General features: G+C 41.5%; 1 protein-coding gene across 2 annotated transcripts; it reads right to left on the bottom strand.

The window, feature by feature from the left end:
* Window positions 1–628: 628 nt before the first annotated feature.
* On the bottom strand, window positions 629–21,482 carry LOC115168393 (synapsin-2). Of its 2 annotated transcripts, none has more exons than XM_029723619.1 (12): window positions 16,151–16,633; window positions 15,694–16,048; window positions 6,388–6,445; window positions 6,096–6,187; window positions 5,638–5,794; window positions 5,446–5,535; window positions 5,271–5,333; window positions 5,047–5,189; window positions 4,740–4,814; window positions 4,303–4,405; window positions 3,731–3,880; window positions 629–3,402 (listed from the first exon to the last, which is right to left on the bottom strand). In XM_029723619.1, exons 2-12 carry the CDS (start codon window positions 16,044–16,046, stop codon window positions 3,274–3,276), a joined length of 1,413 nt encoding a protein of 470 aa, XP_029579479.1. In that variant the 5' UTR covers window positions 16,047–16,048; window positions 16,151–16,633; the 3' UTR covers window positions 629–3,273. The 2 variants fall into 2 exon arrangements, with proteins under 2 accessions (XP_029579479.1, XP_029579478.1); XM_029723618.1 differs by adding an exon at window positions 21,414–21,482 and having other exon boundaries at window positions 875–3,402; window positions 15,694–16,491.
* Between the last annotated feature and the right edge of the window lie 91 nt (window positions 21,483–21,573).

Genomic DNA, 21,573 nt, shown 5'->3' with positions numbered 1-21,573 from the left:
GCTGGGGTTGGACTGAGGCCTGTGGAGGAGCCTGGGACTCGGGTTGGACCTGAGGTGCTGAGTTGAGCTGTCTTGGTTGTGCAGGCTTGTTAGGCTGTGCTGGAGGTGGTAGTGGTTGTTGAGCATCCAGTCCTCCTGGTCTGGGCTTGGCCAGACTCGCTGACTGGGGTTGGGGCTGCTGTGTGGTTGGGGTAGGCCTCTGGCTTGAGTCTTTAGCAGAAGCTTTAGGAGACGACTTTGGAGCAGGCCTGGGACTTTGTGATAGGGATCCTTGGGGTCCCATACAGCCCCCTACTTTTAGTACAATAAATACTTTATGATATTATCACACTTTTGCAGTGGAGAGAGTATATTGAATCATGTACCAAAGGCTTTGAATTTTAGTCTGTACCCTTTTCACATTTGTATGGGTAATTTTGTCCCCAAAACCATGTGACAATAACAGTAGACAGTCTAAAATCAACACTGGTCAATGGAGGAGGTAAAAGTTGCAAAATAAAGAAACGCAAAGCAGGGAGGATACGATATTACAATAATGCAGATATCTGTCATGCATTAGAAGCAATGCAATGTGGGGTGCACATGCTTCATGAGGGTATAGATGGAGGGGTTTTGACCAACCAATATGTTTGCTCATTTATTTGGTTTTCCAAACTTGAATAATATGATAGATAAATACATACTTTGACTACCATTAGGAGGCCTTTCTTCGCCTGTGTTTGTTGGTCTTCTTGCTCCACATATCTTTCTATAAACTGACATTTTAAAGGAGTCTCCCTTTCCACTATAAATACTGTACATAGTGACACAATATAGGCTGATTTTCTCGTTGATATAGGCCTAGTAACAAATACGGCAACACAGACTGAACATATATATTGCAAAGGAAGCTTTATTGCCAGTGACAGGGGGAAAATATCAATTTGGGCTATGTTTCTACAATGTATTGTTATCTGTACTGGATTTTTTCAAACACTTAACAGGTAGTAGCAACCCTGGTCCCAAATAGCTGCAACCCAGCAGGTTTGAAAAACTGAACCAGCAAAGGATTTTCACCTGGGCAGGATAGCTGATTTTGAATTTCCCCTGACAATAACTCCTTTAATCAATCAGTTACACAACAAATATGTGACTATGCAACTATTAAGGACCTTGGTGCCGCCGCTCTATCCTCCCTTTTGTAGATACGTCATGGCATTTTACTCCACAAATCAAAACACAAAACCATAAAGCCACAGGCAAGGCTTTTACAGGGTTACTCTCTGGGTTAGGCTATCTGCACAGACACAATGTTATTTCATACACCTAGGAAAAGAACTTGTACACTGAGCTTGCCAAACATAGTTTGTTCGTACAATTCTGTTAGTAACAAAGTGTTTTAGAATGGGACACGCATTTACAATTATCTTGATGTAGATGTATTCTTAGTTGTACGACCATTTCACCAAATAGGACACATGCATGACTTCTAATAACTACTACTTAATGCAAGTGTTTTTAATTTACAACAGTGTTAGCTATGGGAAAATGTTTGTATCCCACTTGTGAATATAGCTCTATGAATAAATTATGGTAGAAGATCTGGTACTAAAAATATAAAGAATATAAAGTTAAAAACATATATATTGCACTCTCCATTAACTCAGTATGAGTATGATAAGGCAAATATGTCAAAGAATCTTTAGTAACATAAGCATAACTCCACGCATATCATCACTGCAATACAGAGCGGCATCACCGCCGTCATGGCAACGCCACTACGGTCATTGATATTAAGCATGGACGGTATGTGTATGGTGGTATCAGAAACCTTATACCTAGTAATTTAAATATATTATGTAAAACCTTGACTATTTTACTGAAGCACAATTTAGTTTTTCTACTTGACAACATAATTGAAAGTGAAAGGACTAATTGGACTACTTCACTTCCTGAAATATCACAAATACATGTACATGCATCATAGGCCTAAGAGGAAATGGTTATTACTGTAATCTTATTAGATAATGGACACACCTCTAGAGTCATTCTGTTAACAAATCTTAATGAGAGCATTCTACTATCACAGTTACTCTCTAACTCTACCACAAGCTCTCCTCTCTCCTGATCCAACTGCAGCTGCCACAAACCAGTCCCATATATTTACAGTGCGGGACTGTGATTAGAAGTGCTGAGTGATAACAAAAGTCAAATATTTATTATTTCTCTCAAAAAGATAGAGTAGTCTATTGTAATTTTGTAAGTTATCTAATATGTTTGTCCTCATACACATGAAGACATCTATGGCTGTGTTCTGTGCATAGAGACAGTTTATAAACCTGTCAAAGAACTGTCTTTCTAGGAGTCGGTTGTATAGCAACATTCACTGAGCGAAGTATGGGTAGTCTATCTGCTAATAATGGACAAAGGAACTGCAACTACGTTTCATATGTCTCAAACCTCCTTTTACTCAATGAAGGCCTACTTAGAAGTGATCTATCTGGCTGTATTGGTGTGCTCATCAGCTTTCTTGGCACTAACACTTGGTTGATTATGTAGAACTTATACAACCTATTTTGTAGAACTTATACAATATGTATTCCATATTATGACACATTCACAATGCATAAATCACAGGGACAATAGTTTGGAACTATACCAGTGATGTCACTAAAGAAACATCCGATTGATCATCTGACATTTAAAACATACAGTGACCTTCCTTCGTATCATTCATGCAAAACCAAAAAGAAATACCTATTATATTAGTATATGTATGAAAATAATCACCAATACAGTCATACGCACCCACATTTACATATTGACATATACACAAACGTCAAACTGCACGATAAACCAGTTTGACAATATCTAAAAGTACACACCACAATTGAGGAATAAACAGGGGGGTTTAGAGGGAGGTCAAATGATGAATAATGACTGAATCAAACACGTGGCACACAGTAGCACTGGACTCAGTGTAGGCACAATCTGCTTATTACACCGTCAACAACAGCCCCAAAGAAAACCACGGCTACAGAGAAACAGAGGCGACCGTTACAAGCACACTAAATCAACAGGGAAACAAGTGGACAGCACATCTTGACATTGCATAGAGGAAAAACACAGTCCAGGCCAGCAGTACACTCTGGACCAAACTAACACCAGCCACATCTCAGTCCGTCTACATTCTCTCCACTCCCCAACCCCTTCCCCTCCTCTCTGCTTTTGTGTTCAGCTAATGCACGTCATCATCATTTCAATATTACATAGACTTCCTCTCTGGCGGGCGAATTAGTTGGCCTGGACGGGTTTTGGCCCCACTACAACGCCATTACAGTCGAGAATGTACTGCAGACAACCTTGAGAAGGGTGTGTAGCGCCAGTCTTGGGATCAACCACCAGTTCCTTCTGGCCACCACTCTGCAAACACATAAAACTAAGTGATACTCCCAGAGACACTGCAGTTAAATGTCCTTATGACACAGTTCTGTTTTCATGCTGCTTTAAATAATGTACTTTTCAAACAAGAATATGGATCCAATGTTGGTTTTATACAAATCTGGCAATACACAAAGGCTATACACAAATCTAGCTATACACTAGTTACTAAGACACAGTAATATGGATGTTATACACTAAACTCTAATAAAGGTGAAGGCTCTCAAACAGGATTTCCTAAAAGCCTATCTGTGAGACTATGACTGATCATATTCCCATACAGTGGTGTATTTAGCCTACTTCACCATACCTGTGATGGCTGCATGGTGGTTGGTCTGTTAGAGGACCCGGCGGGTGTCCGTCCTACTGCCTGGTTCATCTTGGCTACCACCATATCAGTGATGAGCTGCCTGTCCTCTGCCTGATGTTCTCCTACCAGCGACATGGAGGACCCCACCACCTGACACACAGAAGATGGTAATATTACCAGAAGAAGAGAAGATGGACGTGGAGTAGGTTATGAAGGAAGGACAGTAGATTGTGTGTCACATTTGGTTAAAGTGAAGGTTTAACTGAATGGTTCGGAACTATGTTTGAATGCCATCCCATGTTCTCAACAGCTGTGCCATCTGTGAAATATGTCTAGGCTGCTGTTCCCATAACAACCAGATAGCGACCTAACAAGGATATGGAATACATCAATACATTGGTTAACAAAGATGTTGAATATTTCCAAATATTATATTTCAAAATATAAAAAAGCGAACTGCCTCAGTGTGTTGAGAGCAGCTGAATAATTAAATAATTAAATAATTAATCATAAAAATTCCTGCAATATTTCAGGCGCTGTGAAATATTTTACACTTACTAGGAAACACCTACCTCAGTGATGTAATCTTTTGCGTCCTTTCCATGAATGGCTTTGACAGCACAGATATCCAACCCTCCGAAGATCTCTGAGCAGGTGTCAACCCACAGCTTGTACCTGAACACAGGCCAAGGAGTACAGATCTGACACTAAGTGGTCTTACATAGTGTCACAGTCAAGGACAAGTGTGACGCTATTTAATAGAGATCATTTGCATGTAGGAGTGTAATTAATCAAATGGCTTTTATCAATTTTGTATCATTCAGAGAGAACACAGTACAGAGTGCTAACTTGTATCAATACAGACATTTACATTGTTTCATAACGAGCTACATGAATGATAATTGACTTTGGTAATGAGACAGGGAATTATCTGACATTCTCTTGTCTTGTCCTTTTAGAAAGGAAGCATTGTCAGTGGTGCTGTACTGCTGTTGTTAAGGACTCATACCTGTCAGTCATGGCCACTTGTTCCAGCATGGCTGAGCCTGTGTTGCTCTTCCAGTTGCCAGAGATTGAGGTCCTCCTATAATATATGAGACATTATACAAATGGTATACATATTAAAGTCCCTGTTGATTGTTAATTCAAGGATTCACAAATTCAATAGTCTTGGATTAATTCGATTACACTTCTGGATTATTTGAAAAAAAGGCAGATCCTTATGCTAAATGTGGAACATTTAAAGGTTTTCAGATGTTTACATTTGCTTACAACAGAGGAATAATCATAAATACAATATGGGGAATAGTACGTACATGTAAGCCTTGTAGTCATTGCCAATCTTCTGAATTCTGATGTCATACTTGGAGTCGATGAGGGGCTCTGTGGTGGTGTAGGTCTGGGTGAGAGCCACCACACTGACTATGTCCTGGAACTTACTGTGGTTATCCACCTTCACCTGGACACAACACACAGCACCTTCCACTAGCAGCCCCACAGTCTACAGAATAACAATATCAAGCCTTAATAACATTATTACCTTTCCTACTCCTGAGTGAGCGTGTCCAATTTTCACAACTACAGGAAACGTTGGCATGGTAACCTGAGTGATAAACCGTCAGACATTATTGTTTTATGTCTGGTTTCATGATACAATGAAGAAAAAGAAGTCCACATTAATGGCTACATTTCAGAAGACGTGATTATGTTCTTACCATCTCCTTGTAGTTGGGATAGAAGGTCTGTTCGATCAGAGGGAACTTCTCTGCACCAAGCTTCCTGTAGGTGCTTATTAGCTGTGCAAACTAGAGACAAACAGACATTTATTAGTGAAGTTATGCTACTGATATAAGACACAAATAAACAAGTCTCATGCATTGCACGCAGCCAGCCTTCTGTCTGCCTACCGCCCAGGGCTTGTCACACAGATTGTAGATGGACTCCAGGGAGTTGATACTGGGGATGCCCCCATACTGCAGACCAATGATCATGTTACGGAAGTCCTCATTCTGGGTCATACTGAAGGCGTGTTGGCGGATGAGGACAAAGTCAGGTTTGAATGACCTGTAAAACATAAAAACACAGATGCTTCAGAGAGAAATGAAAACTGGGTTGACCTTCACATGTAAAGTGAACCATGGCACATTTTCAGATTCGATGTTGGAGTATTGAGTGCGTTGCTTATGAAAAATTGTCTCTAAGGGCACTGGTGAAGTGCCAATGATTTCAGATAATGCTGTTTGGCTTGTGGGTGTGTGGTGTGTGTGTGTGTGTGTGTGTGTGTGTGTGTGTGTGTGTGTGTGTGTGTGTGTGTGTGTGTGTGTGTGTGTGTGTGTGTGTGCGCGTGCATCTGCACGTGTCTCACCTGGCCACCCTGGTACCGTTCCTCAGAACCTGCATGTCCACATTACAGGACCCGTTGGAGTGAGCTATGACGTTGATCTCACTGAACTCAGCCTGCATGGTAGAAAAACATACAGATCCATCTGAATAACTGAATGTATATCAATAGGCATGAATACGGCATAGATCAGAGGAGGCTGGTGGGTGGAGCTATATAAGTATTGTCTGGAATGGAATACAAGTTTCTATGTAGACAACTCCATCTGAGACAGGTGCCAAAAGTAAATCGATGCAGTTTGCCAAATGAGGCTTACCTGTTCGACTTTGATGTCATAATCTCTGTGTACTTTCTTCCCTCTGAAGAGTTTGGCCCTAGGCAACAGGGAAGATAATTGATGAACCTTTAGAGGACATGATGAGATAACACTGATAGATCTTTCTGCTATTGAGTCCTTGTGATCACGTTTCTCTGTGAATGCCTTCCATCAATTTACAATCACAAATACTGAATAAGACACTTCATTGACTTTAAAATGCATCAAGATGGATTTTATGGAGCAAAGACTTTAAATACACACCACACCCTTACCCAAACATTCTGTCTTGTGACACATTCCCCTCAGATAAACATGTCATGGAGAATTGTTAAAGTGATAAAGTCAAGGTAGTGACATATCCACTACTAATCACTTGATGTTTTGATTTGTTTTTGTCCTTTATGAAATGTAAGTAGTCCACCGTGTTGCAGCGTTTGCTTCCATCTAGTGGATCGTTACTGAATGGTGCATTGTAGTCAAAAGCCCTCGGAACGAGATACATTTTACAATTCCATAAAATGGATGAAATGTTCTGGTTCAATAGCTATGGTCTTTGTCCAAGAAAAAAGTGTTTGTTTGGTGGATCTTAGTCTGGTGGATCTTAGTCTACTGAGCACATCCAGTGTTAATATCAGCTTAGCATCGAGCTATGTCTATAGAGAGGTACTGGCACTCCTTCTCTGCAGACAGGCAGGCTGGCCATTATTGAACCCACACACAGTGCATTTATTGAATTGAACCACGGACAAAGAGAGGAGACCTTCGCCATGCTCTTAAAGTGATGAGCGAGGGGAAGGGTGGTTAATCAATGGAGACAAACTTAGTGACCTGAAACAAACTAAGTGTCAGGGGACTGTTGAAAGCACTGCCTCGCCTCTCCTCTCCTCAGTGTTGCCATGGTATTGCTCTTAGCCAATGAACTATGTCAAGCTTTTCAACGGCCAAAACTTCAACTGGAACCGTGCTGTAGAGACGTGTACAGATTTCAATGGGATATTCCTCCACTAAAGATCACAAAATGGCTGTTCTCTATGGAGGTCTAAAAACCCAAACAGTCCTATGACAAAACTTCTCTAAAAATGTTGCTGTATAGTTCAATGGCCAAAGTAATCAAAATGTGCTGCAATTAGGCCTACAGTAGAGCCATACAAGGTTTCAATGACCAGCATATTTTCCACTTTCTATTGAAATGACACATAGCAGTGTGCAGCGAAGTCTACTAGCAGAAGAAAAATACAATGGGAAAAATGATTTCATATATCTTCTACTTGTTTGTTTCACGTCAGTACCGTATGTCAAACACACCCTAGTGAGGACTGGCTGAATAATTTATTGCTGATCTAATTTGAGTCTGGGATTTATCTGTGGCTGTGGAGGAAAACAATCATCTGAATATGAGTCACAGCAGCAGAGACACAGGGAATGAAAAGCCTGTAGATTATCTGTGTTATGATACATGGATATATGTGGGGCAGCCAAAGACATGACTCAGAGACAGAACCACAATGACAATGCCTGAAATGTTAGATAGGTCAGTGTTGGTGTAAGGAATGGGTATCACGACTGTCTCCCTGATTCAGTCCCTACCTGTGGAGGATGTACTGAATGTATGTGTATAGTGGAGGTGGTTCAGAATCACACTCACGTGATGAGTAACCTTCGCTCTCCTGAATACCTGCATTAGTTTCCCTAGCTAATGCTTTGGCTTTAGCTCAGCGAGTTAACACAGTTGGTTACTTTACATAGGCCTATGCATTGACGCAGAGATTATTAAACCTACAATCAACTGATTGATCTTTGCTTTTTTGCTCTGCACCCTGACCACTGCACATGCGAATAACACCTTCCTGCATTGAATGAAGTTCATGCCACTTGTGTAGGACCATAATGTGTCTATCAATAATAGCGATACAGTTGCCAGATATTCCAAAGTGATCCATGTAAAATGTCTGGAAAACTACCTGTGCTCAGAACAACAGGTGCTGTGTAGGTAGTGCCATTTTGACATTATTTATAAATCAGTGTGGTTCCCATAGTGTAGTTAGAGATGTAGATAGAGAAAGGAGGCTGATATTGTGATGAAGGTTGAGGTTTGTCCTCTAGAAGAGGGCAGTCTGATGTAGCTACTGAGTATTAGAGCACTCCAGTTAGATGAGTACAGCTCAAATAATGCATCCTGTCTGTGAGAGCTTTTATCCAGCCATCCATTACAGTCCTATGAATGTATAATTACAATCTACCCATTAAATATTAAGGAACATATTATGTGAAGAAGCATTCGTAAGGAAAAAAAACAATGGTGCATACCAATGTCCTGTAATAGCTCAAATACTCAAATTATCTATGCTCAAGTCCAAGACGAGACAGAAAAGACAGAGTGAGTGAGTGAGTGGGGGGTAGCAGCTACTAAGCTAACATATGGAATTGTTTTAAGATGGTCATACCATGGATCATTTAGCTATTTGATTTACAATTTTAGGACCCCTGTAGTTATAAAAAAATTATGATTGATTTGATTAAATATTGAATGTGGCCTTTACTACTAAGGCCCATAGAAACACATTGAATAACACATTCAGAAATGGCAAAATAGACAGTCAAAAAATAAATCATAAGGAATACGGTTTTGAAGTCTCTTTCCTATATCTAGGCGATACAGTATAGGAAAGCTCAGGATATGTTATCTTTTTTGGACACATATTTAACCCCTTTTTTTTTGGTACAAAACTACCTCCATACATACATCGGTGGTACCGGCTTCAGACGGGTCCTGTTGTGCTTGTGGGGGTCGTAGAGCAAAACGGAGAAGCACCATTGCGTTCGTGAAAGTATCATCTTTTCATTGAGTGGTCATATGAGTTCGGACACTACAGATGTTTTCGTGAAAAGACCAATTTTCGGGATGTCTCCTGGTCTTACAAAACAGTGCTGTAGCTCTGCCACTTTCGACATAGGCGCATACAGTGGATTGAGACGCAGCCCATGCAAAAAAACATCTCCGTCTTAAATTGACAGATTTTTATGGGGATGTTTGTGTTATGTTAATTAGATAGACTCGGATTATGAATGTGAGGGAGAGAGAGAGAGGGCTGGGCAGGACGACAGAGCGGCTGGGACTAACTGCCTTTGTTGATTAGTTGATTTAGATTAATATGTCAAACAAAGGCAAACTTAATTATAATAATTTTGCAATGCAAATCCGACTAACAGGCCTATTTTGTCTTAATTTTCCTAGTCAGTATGTGACCTCCACTTTACGACACTGAGTGAATGAGTAATTGCTATCGTTGTCTCTCTACTGTAAGAGGCAAGTGCAAACCTCTGACACTTGTCTGATAAGTGAGACAGTTCCATCTGTCCTTGTCCACCTTGTGATGTATAGCACAGCATTCCTGTCACAAGACAGACCCAATCCTAACCGTAACCATCAGATCCTTTATTAAAGGTTAGGGGAAGCTTCTATTCCTGATTCCCACTCTAATTAAGCAATAAGGTCTGAGGGGGTGGGGTATATGGCCAATATACCACGGCTAAGGGCTGATCTTACGCACGACCCAACGCGGAGTGCCTAGATACAGCACTTAGCCGTGGTATATTGACCATATACTTTAAACCCCTGAGTTGCCATATTGCTATTATAAAAATATGTTTTTTTATCATACCCATGGTATACGGTCTGATATATCCCGGCTTTCAGCCAATCAGCATTCAGGGCTCAAACCACCCAGTTTATAATCTCCTATATATCGGTGTTTATTTCTGTCTTCAGGAAATTACTTTTATTCTACGTTATCTCCAAACCTCTGAAACAGAGAAGCTCAAGCAGTAGTCCAACTCATCTCACCATGCTAGTATATCAATAAGATCTGAAGAGGTGTCTTCAGCATGCCATTTTTGTGATACTTCCAGTATAATGGTAATGGTGATCTCGCCTACATGCTTCATTCCTACAACGCACAAAGTCAATACAGAACCACTAGAGAGTATGTAATCTTAAAGCTATTTGAAAGTCTGTCAGTCAAGGGGAAATTGCCATGCCACTTCCAACAGGTAGCAGGCAAAGAGCAGCTAGGGAATAGAAGTGCTGCTTTGTTTGATGTTTCCTTCTGAGGCAGGATGATATTGCACTGGGCAGCCATTCTGTGAGTGAGTGCTGTCCCATTTCTGTCAGGGTTTCACAAAGGAAGACTGTTCCTTAGATAACACTTTAATAACGCGTTGTCTTACGCCCTTGGCTGTAGTTCATCTTTAGACAGATCTTCTCCAGCTCGACAGCCTCTGACATCACAGTACTGCCTTTATACACAGTCGTTCACGGAGTCACGCTAAATGTATAGAAGGCAGATGCAGATATACATATTTGGACAAGGGAATTGTACACTTCATGGCGTACATGGAAAGAGGAGTTCATGGAAATGTAAAGCTAGCATAAGAGGCATTTGAAGGCAGTAGTGTCAGACAGATGATCTGATATACAGGCCTGGGGTCAGTCCTAGAGCCATGATCTCTCCTACAAGGACAGCATGATATATGTGGTACACAGTGGGAGAGTGTCATCATGCTGAAAAAAATGCCCTTTCATACGACTACAGAAGCCAGGATGTATTCACAAAAAGCTAGAATATCACAGTTGCTACGCCACAGAAAGACAAATATAATTTTCACAGAGAACCTGACACTGTGAATTATTTTACCCATTCTTGGAGCAATTACTTCTAAATCCATTTTCATTAGATTAGCTAAATATATAAATCACACTAATGGAGGGATGATTTGGCACAATCACTGTCACTGAGGCAAGCTTTGGTCATTATACTGGTGTGCTATTCTCCAGTTTATCACATTTTCAGAACATTCTCTGTTTTCATCTCTGGTTCCCAGCAAGTTAATTTGTCTAGCTCTCCATAGCAACAACTAATCAACAGTCTTATTAAGATAGTTGAGAAGGGGAGGAAAGGTTTCTTAAATCCCTGAAGTGATAATGCCAAGAAACAAGGACTGTCAGCAACAACATTCATAACTATAATAATAAGGACATAAACTGTGAAAGATGTTAGCGCATTGCTACCATGCAATAATCAGCAGCAGGTTTGTGTTTAGGCCGGAAACCAGTGGTCATAACCTAGCTTAGCCTTCTGTTGTGTGAGTCTGAAGTATTCCTGTCGGATTCCATTTCAGTCTCTGTCCTAAGGCTACTATACTGCGGCTTGTCAGCCCCTGTCTTTATTTCTTGCACAGGGCACTACATCTCTGACCCAGAAACCACCCATCCCACACTGAAACACAACCCTCAAACCCCCTTTAGCCAAGAGTTCAGAGCTGATATCACATGAGGTTGGCCTACAGACTAAAAATGATCAGATCTGAAAACGAAGGGTGATGCAGGAAACACTAAAGTTGTAATATATTGTCTGAAGTAGATATATGATCATTTTATGGGTTAAATACGGTTTGCATTCAAACAGATTATCCTGTATTCCAGACTCAAAGACAATTAAGTGATTACGTATTCATCACATCCATATCTGTAATTGGGCCTATGCTCTTCATGGTGACATCAGTAAACTTAATTAACAATGAATCACCACCAGACATGCTAATACAGATATTTTATTGGCACTGAAAGACAAGCTAATGTCGACACCAAAGTAAAAACCTACAGTCATAAACAGCTCATCCTTATGAAATACAACCAACCGCAAGCTAAAAGGCCAAAGAGTAATGAGAAATTACACAATCAATGGGGCAATCAGACAGACAGCTCTCCTATTGTTTAACACATTGCTGTTGTCACCAATCCCAAAGAGTATAGAAGTTGAGAGGGCCTCAGAACTGACTTACTGTTATTGCAGACACATGAAATGTAGATGTGGTGCTGAGCCTGAGGCAGGCTTTGGGAGCTAGTGGCAGTTCTCTCTAGTGGCTAAGTGGTGGAAACATGAAACAGGGAAACAGCTAACGATGCCAGGAGAGGCTTCAAATCAAATCAAAATCAATCAAATCAAATTGTATTGTATTATTCGTCACATGCTTAATAAATAACAAGTGTAGACTAACAATGAAATACTTAGCTGGACAGATCTTTCAGCTGATGGCTCAACAGATGGTTTGTGAAAGGTAACGTAATTTACTCAGATGTCTTCAATGTTCCCATAACTGTTGACCTTTTGATAAATTCCAAGCTTTTGATGCCAAATCAAATGCTATTTGTCGCATGCGGTGAATACAACAGGTGTAGACCTTATAGGGAAATGCTTACTTACAAGCTCTTTCCCAACGATGTAGTGTTCAAAATAATTTAGTAAAGACACAAGAGAAATAAAAACATGCAAGAATGGTGCTATATACAGGGAGTACCAATACCATACCAATGTGTCAGGGTATGAGGTATTTGAGGTAGGTACTGTATGCAGGGGTATGCAGGGGTAAAGTGACTAAGCATCAGGATAGATAATAATAATAATAGTAAAAAAACAAATTAGCAGCAGTGTATATGATGAAAGTGTGTGTGTGTGTGTGTGTGTGTGTGTGTGTGTGTGTGTGTGTGTGTGTGTGTGTGTGTGTGTGTGTGTGTGTGGCATCTGTATGCGTGTGTATATGTGTGTGGTTATGTAAGTGTATGTGTGTATGTTAGTGTAAGTATGTGTGAGTGTGTGGATAGTCCTGTGAGTGTGCATAGAGTCAGTGCAAAATGGAGTCAGTGCAGATAGTCCGGTCATGATTCGCATTACTGTATGTGGCATTAAGTTAGACCAAAAACAATCCAGGTACATTTAATGATTATAGATGCATTCCCATATCCCATAAGAATACAATGATTACATTTCTTCTCAGGTTGTTGACTGTCAACTGTTATGTGGAGCCAAAAGACATGGCATCATTTAAAATGACATGAGTCTGATCTTATTAGGATTTATCTGGGTTTCTATTACCTTAATGGGCTCCCTCAGCCGTGATACAATGTGACGTGTATTCAAACATCTAGCATTACTTAGGCTATAGGCTATATCCACAGTGCAAGCACAGTGGTCATTATTGTTAAAAGGAGCTTGCAATGATTCAACATACACATCAATATCATAAATGCATCTGCAGTATGTCAAATTCCAATAAACGTAATCTGTCCACTCTGCCTTTGTTATTGTGACAGCAGCCATTTTGCATGGTGAGATGAATCATGCATACACACAGGACTCCTGGAATAGCCACTCTCCAGAAAGCAACATGTCATCCAAACGCAGATGTGTCCCTCAGGCTACAGTTGCCATCTGCATATAGACCACTGTATATAGCCTACTGCACATAGCCTACTGTATATAGCTACACATGTCTGAGGAAAATCAGCTGATGCTAAGGAACCATGTTCAAGCAAATATATCTAGTTAATGTGAATTCACAAGACAAAACACATAGCAAGAATCACAAAATCTAAAAACATCGATCTTCATGCTACCTTCTTCAGGATTCTGCTATGTGATAATGTAGGCCTACTATCTACACTATATCTCGCAATTACCTCTTCAAAGCAGGATATGCGATATGAAGAAGGATGTCTGGCGTGGGATGCTGTGTAGACAGTTATGTAAGTTTGTGTCTGTCACTGAAAGGTTCTGTAGAATTCCTTACTGCATAAATCCGCCTTGCCACCATATAGTATATAATAAGTAAACACTCACAACACTGCAGTTGCTGTACATTTTACAGAACATAGGAAAAAGAGGCTTGATTTAAAGTAGCTCTTGGGTAAGGCAACAGCTACCTGTCAGTGCTATTGTGCCATCCCTTTAAAGGCCCAGTGCAGTCAAAATTTAGTTTTCCTGTGTTTTGTATCATAATGTACAACAGCTGATGAAACATACTTCTAAATCAGCAGGGTTTGCATGGGTGGAGTTTTGGCCTGACTGGTGACATCACCAGGCAGTATACGTTTATATAGACCAATAACAAAGAGAGTTCCAAACCTCTCTGCCAATAACAGCTAGTTTTCTGATTACATATCCCTCCCCCTCCTTACTCAGACCACTCCCAGACCATCCTATCAAAATTATTGCTTGAGAAACAGTTATTTTTGCTAAGAAGCTATTTCTGTTTCTTTTTGACCATTTTAATGCAAAACTATTACAGTAAGGTACTTAATTGTTGTCCAGAAATGATTTGATATTGACACAAAAAAACAGCTGCCTTAGGCCTTTAATATATGCCATCTACTCTTTGGATTCATGTCATGATCTGCCTTCTCTTCTGCCTGCCTCCTCAACACACAGCATTAAGGTGAGGTGTCCATCTGAACTAGCATTGTAACGCAGAGCACACACATAACATCCCTTTTATCTCCATTTCTATTGCTATTACTAGCCTATGTATCACCAATTCCTACAATGATGCCATGTGTTGTCTTTGCATGATTGGCCAAAGATACATTCTGTGGATTGACTCCCTGTAATTGTGGACAGGTGGTCATGTGACCAGGGATCCTGTCATTGAGCGGGAAGGGAAAGGAAACCTCACTGATGACTGGAAAGCACTGCAGTCTTTACTCAATAGAGAAAACACACATGCATTTTCCCATGCTCTCACTGGCTGTTGAATATTCATGAAATTGCCTTTCTCAACAATGATGCAAAGCCCTGTTAGGGGTTGATCAGACTAATCAATTAAATGGGTTTAAGTCTGGCGCATGCTCACAGGTGGTTGCAAGAAACTGACCTAATATTAAAAATAGCAGCAGAATTCACATGGGTTTCTTGGAATACCAAGTCAAACATCCTCAAAATATATAGAATTTTCCTCCTGCTGCAAGGCCAATCTGTCATTTTGAAATTTGAATCATGTCAAAAAGGGCATAAACCTCTGAATGCCTGTCAATTACTTCAGGAATCCACCGTATTTGTGTGAGGCAAGGCATAAAAAGACTCCCTGATGCTGTAATGTCATTAACATGGTGAGTCAGTGGACTTTGTTTCCTCGTCTCCTCCTGAGTAGCTGCATCTGTGTTTTGTCATTAGAGCGACATGCACTGGCATCAGACCATCCACAGCAGTAACCTGTTCAAATCTTATAAGCAGAGTTGGACGCCATACTTGTTGGCTGACAGGTTGTTTTAACCTTTACTTTACCACAAGCCAGGTCCATCTGAGAGCTCTTCTTTTCAAGAAGGAACCTGAGCAGAATATCTGTTTCACAACAGTGACCTGGCCAAGAGCCGCTCCAATGTTACAGAACACAAACAACACATGCATCAACACAATAATTCACATAATTACATTACACCATTTTACAGCAAGACGCAGCATGTTGCCTCACCATTCCTGTTGTGGTTCGTCGATGACCAGGAGGATCTTAAACTTCTTGTGCGTCGTGACCGTGGTCTGCTCCACCAGTCCTGCCGAGGCCGCAGTCTGCTTGACTACGTTGGTGATGGAGCTGAAGAAGCCTGCCCCACTGGACTGGGACAGCTGGGGTTTCCTCTCCGGGGCAGGGGAGGGGGTCGGGGAGGTGGCGGGCGGCGTGGTCCCAGCCGTGGGCGACTTGGCTGGGCCTGCTGTAGCTGGGGGAGGAGGCTGAGCAGGGTCAGGCCTCTGGAGGTCTGTCATGTAGCCATTGGGCAGGTTGGAGATGAAGGTGCTGTCAGAGAGGCGCCGGCGCAGGTAGTTCATGGCTGGAGAAGATGGAGGGCTGTTAGAGCAGACCGAACAGACGAATCAACGAGGGCTGAATGTGAAGAGTCCTTAGGGGAATGGTAGAGACCAAATGATGTCACCTGAGGGACTGATTAATTTGCAGAAGGCGCCACTTCCCAGGGTGCAGCTGGTTGAAGGCTCAGCTCTTCTCCATGCAAACTCCCAGTGAATGTAATGTTTCCTCCCAGCTCAGCCGTGCATCCTCAGAGCTCCCCTCACTGTGGCCGTGATGCTATTCTCCCCCTCAGCCAATCGCCTGCCTCTCTGCTAGCCTGAACGACTGCAAGAAATGCTCACTCTCTCCCTCCCTCTTCTCTCCTCCTCTCCTCCCTACTCCCACTCATTCGTATTGTGTCGTGTCTGCCTCCTCTACCCCTCCCCCATTCGTACTGCCTCACAGGCGTCACGTCTTTTCGTACCACTGCAAAAAAAGGGGGGGAGAGAGGTTTCTAATGGAAATGCACGAGGTAGGAATATAGAGGAAACCTCCAACACAGCCTGACCCTCTCTCTTCTTATGTTATCTCTGTGTCCGCAGTTGCCTGTGCCTAATACAGCTATGAGGATGGAGAGAGAAAATGGCTGTTTGGTCTGCTGTCAGTGTGGCTTGCAGAAGGAGAGGCAGGCAAGTGGCAGCAGCAGTCCTCTGGGACACCAGCACATGCTGTAGTGTTAACCCCCTCCTTCACGTTGCCATGTGATGGATTCCTCCCCATCCAGGTAAAGTAGCTAATTTAGCTGAGGAAAGATCCCATGCAGCCATTCTGATTCATCCATGTGGATTTCCCACTAGAGGTGTTTTAAACACAGTATTTTAAAAAATATATTTACCTATCTTTACTATTGCACATGACTAGCATGGTTTTTAATGTGGGTGTGTAGAGGTCTGCAGAATGTATGATTGCGGAGCATTGCTCTTGCTGCCATTAGATTAATTCGCATAATACCATGCTATCTAATTCTTTTTTTCAGATAGGCTACTGATCATCAGTCTTTTCTATGGCTTTGATGGTGTAAAATAATATTAATTAGTATAGTCAAATAGTATACAATATACTGCAGCACTATTTAATATTTGGGGGAGTATTTGTAATAGTTAATAAAAAATACAAATGGTTCGAATACACAAATTAAAAGACTTAGATTCCAATAAAAATAGTGTATGGTATTGCTGTATTAGCTGGTAACCCATTTTATCAATTGTACATATTGTGGTGTCAATATTTAGAAAATGCATTACTCTTGGAATTGATCAACGAATTCACTAGAAATATAGACCTAAGACATTAAAGGCAAAACCTTAACATGGGTTAAATGCTTTATGTTACTGCACCTACTGCCAATTTGTATGTAGGCTTCTTGTTCACTTGAGATATCATAATGAATTCCCTGCTGTCTTGAGTGTTTGATAACATCCTTAAAAGCCATTGTCAGACAAATGATGTACTGTGAAATACGAAGGAAAATACTAGACTAATGATGACGCTGTACTGTATTTTACGTCACTATTATAGTAGGGCATGAATCATGTTCTCACACATAACACATTGGCCTCAGAGGTGCTCTTTCCCTTAGGCAACGTCATTAAATGTCATGCTGGTCCTCCACAGCTCTAAGCTATACGCTGCACCAAGTGTAGAACGCATTGTAACAAGTGGCAGAAAATGTATCTCCATGGAAACTGGCATTAGAAATCTGCTATTCTCTCAGGTAGGGTGATAATTGTAGAGATTGTGGTCAGACCTAATTTATCCAGAAAGGAAGGACACAAGTCTTAATGAGTAGGAGGACCACAGTGGTTGATGTGAGGGTAGAGACTTCTGCAAACAACACTAGTAAATTATTATGATCATCCCAGCCCAATAAACACATAGCCTACAAACACATTATACAATATATTGTAGAAAATTCAGGGGGTAGCCCCGACCGGGACTCGAACCCGCGTCCAGCGACTGCCAAGCCAAAACCTTAACAGTTATGCCAAGAGGTTACGAACCTCTTGACAAAGTCACTACATTACCCCTTTCCTTCAGGACTGCGTGTCCCCAAGCGTCTCTATACCAATTCCCCCACGTGAACATGCCTCTCCGATGGCCTCACAGGCGCTATCCCACTTCTGACACCAACAGCGAATTTGTGGGGTAGCCCTAAACGAGACTCAAAACCAGGTCCAGCGACTGCCAACAATTACGCCAAGAGGTCCGAACCTCTTGACAAGGTCGCTAGGTGTTGTCGCTAAATTAATGTCTTCATTAAATATCCTGTGGCGTTCTGCATTAGCATCGAACTGCCCCCGCGATATGCAACTTTTCAGGGAAGTTAGAAACCAATACACACAGGCAGTTAGAAACGCCAAGGCTAGCTTTTTCAAACAGAAATTTGCTTCCTGCAACTCAAACTCTAAAAAGTTTTGGGACATTGTAAAGTCCATAGAGAATAAGAACACCTCCTCCCAACTGCCCACTGCACTGAGGATAGGAAACTCTGTCACCACCGATAAGCCCACTATAATTGAGAATTTCAATAAGCATTTTTCTACGGCTGGCCATGCTTTCCACCTAACTACCCCTACTGCATTCAACAGCACTGCACCCCCCACAGCTACTCGCCCAAGCCTCCCCATTTCTCCTTCTCCCAAATCCATTCAGCTGATGTTCTGAAAGAGCTGCAAAATCTGGACCCCTACAAATCAGCTGGGCTTGACAATCTGGACCCTTTCTTTCTAAAATGATCTGCCGAAATTATTGCAACCCCTATTACTAGCCTGTTCAACTTCTCTTTCGTGTCGTCTGAGATTCCCATAGATTGGAAAGCAGCTGCGGTCATCCCCCTCTTCAAAGGAGGTGACACTCTTGACCCAAATTGCTACAGACCTATATCCATCCTACCCTGCCTTTCTAAGGTCTTCAAAAGCCAAGTCAACAAACAGATTACTGACCATTTCGAATCCCACCGCACCCTCTCCGCTATGCAATCTGGTTTCAGAGCTGGTCATGGGTGCACCTCAGCCACGCTCAAGGTCCTAAACGACATCGGAACCGCCATCGATAAGAAATAATACTGTGCTGCCGTATTCATTGACCTGGCCAAAGCTTTTGACTCTGTTAATCACCACATCCTCATCGGCAGACTCAGTAGCCTTGGTTTCTCAAACGATTGCATCGCATGGTTCACCAACTACTTCTCTGATAGAGTTCAGTGTGTCAAATCGGAGGGACCTCTGGCAGTCTCTATGGGGGTACCACAGGGTTCAATTCTTGGGCCAACTCTTTTCTCTGTATACATCAATGATGTCGCTCTTGCTGCTGGTGAATCTCTGATCCACCTTTACGCAGACGACACCATTCTGTATACTTCTGGCCCTTCTTTGGACACTGTGTTAACAACCCTCCAGACGAGCTTCAATGCCATACAACTCTCCTTCCGTGGTCTCCAACTGCTCCTAAATACAAGTAAAACGAAATGCATGCTCTTCAACCGATCGTTGCCTGCACCTGCCCGCCTGTCCAGCATCACTTCTCTGGACGGTTCTGACATAGAATTTGTGGACAACTACAAATACCTAGGTGTCTGGTTAGACTGTAAACTCTCCTTCCAGACTCACATCAATCATCTCCAATCCAAAGTTAAATCTAGAATTGGCTTCCTATTTCGCAACAAAGCATCCTTCACTCATGCTGCCAAACTTACCCTCGTAAAACTGACCATCCTACCAATCCTCGACTTCGGCGATGTCATTTACAAAATAGCCTCCAATACCCTACTCAACAAGCTGGATGCAGTCTATCACAGTGCCATCCGTTTTGTCACCAAAGCCCCATATACTAACCACCACTGCGACCTGTACGCTCTCGTTGGCTGGCCTTCGCTTCATAATCGTCGCCAAACACATTGGCTCCAGGTCATCTACAAGACCCTGCTAGGTAAAGTCCCCCCTTATCTCCGCTCACTGGTCACCATAGCAGCACCCACCTTTAGCACGCACTCCAGCAGGTATATCACCCCTAAAGCCAACTCCTCCTTTGGTCGTCTCTCCTTCCAGTTCTCTGCTGCCTATGACTGGAACGAACTACAAAAATCTCTGAAACTGGAAACACTTATCTCCCTCACTAGCTTTAAGCACCAGCTATCAGAGCAGCTCCCAGATCACTGCACCTGTACATTGCCCATCTATAATTTAGCCCAAACTACTACCTCTTCCCCTACTGTATTTATTTATTTAATTTATTTTGCTCCATATTATTTATATTTTAACTTTCTTCAAATAACAAATCTACCATTCCAGTGTTTTACTTGCTATACTTTATTTACTCTGCCACCATGGCCTTTTTTGCCTTTACCTCCCTTATCTCACATCATTTGCTCACATTGTATATAGTCTTATTTTTCTACTGTATCATTGATTGTATGTTGTTTTACTCCATGTGTAACTCTGTGTTTTTGTATGTTGTCGAACTGCTTTGCTTGATCTTGGCCAGGTCGCAATTTTAAATGAGAACTTGTTCTCAACTTGCCTACCTGGTTAAATAAAGGTGAAATAAAAATTAAATTAAATTATAGACACGCTCATTAAGACATAATCCAGTCACCGTGATGCAATATCTCTAGTTAAACATACAATATCATTAGGCCTAACGACCCATAGGCCTATGGTATCATATTTCACCTGGCGTTTATTTTGTAGCGAGGATCCCATTCCCATAGGATTATAACGGTTTTAGATAATGAGTTGCATACCATCCATAGTGCAGACCCCTCTGAGTGTGGTTCCTCTCAAGGTGCTATCCTTCCAGAGAGTATGATCCTTCCTATGTGCTTGGGGAGTCTAGGCTGGGTTACTGTCCAAAAAAACAAGTTGACCTACAAAAACTTACATGGACACTATTAAATATGTAAATCATGTTAAGTAGTCTAATAATGAACCCATGAATTAATGTGAAAACAGATTTGTATTTATATGGTTGAACCTATTATGTTTGTAAAATGTTTAAAAAAAATCTTTAATAAAGATTATTTTGAACAAAAAATAAAGGTAAAGCAGAGGTTTTTAACATTTTCCATAGCGGGGTGAAATGTCTGAAACACCAAAAAATTATGGTTACTCCCTATATCAGAGATGACATTTTTAAGATAAAATTTGTGCTCAATATTCACTGTAAACACTCAACATAGAAAATTACACAATGTTTTAAAACAGCTCCCCCCCAGATGTCGAAACTCAAGAATCACTAGGTTTATGACTAATCTGAATACAAAAACCAAACATCTCTCCTGGAAAAAAAATATTTGCTTCAAGTAAAAAATATTCTATTTGCTTCAAGTGAAGCGTTACCGAAGATTGTACCTCTCTCTTGCTTGTCAAAGTCCTCCCTTTGTGTGGCCCCTTGGTTCAGTGGGGCCTGACGCACAGAACCTTGTAGTAAATTGAGTGGGGTCGTGAGAGAGAAGATAGTCACCAGGGGTAGTTGGCTAGCTAACTAGCTTGGTTAGCAGCTTCACTGTGT

This window comes from Salmo trutta, chromosome 30 (assembly GCF_901001165.1).
Source record: "Salmo trutta chromosome 30, fSalTru1.1, whole genome shotgun sequence".
Taxonomy (NCBI): domain Eukaryota; kingdom Metazoa; phylum Chordata; class Actinopteri; order Salmoniformes; family Salmonidae; genus Salmo; species Salmo trutta.
The sequence above is the reverse complement of the archived record's forward strand: the minus strand, read 5'-3'. Positions and strand labels throughout refer to the sequence as shown.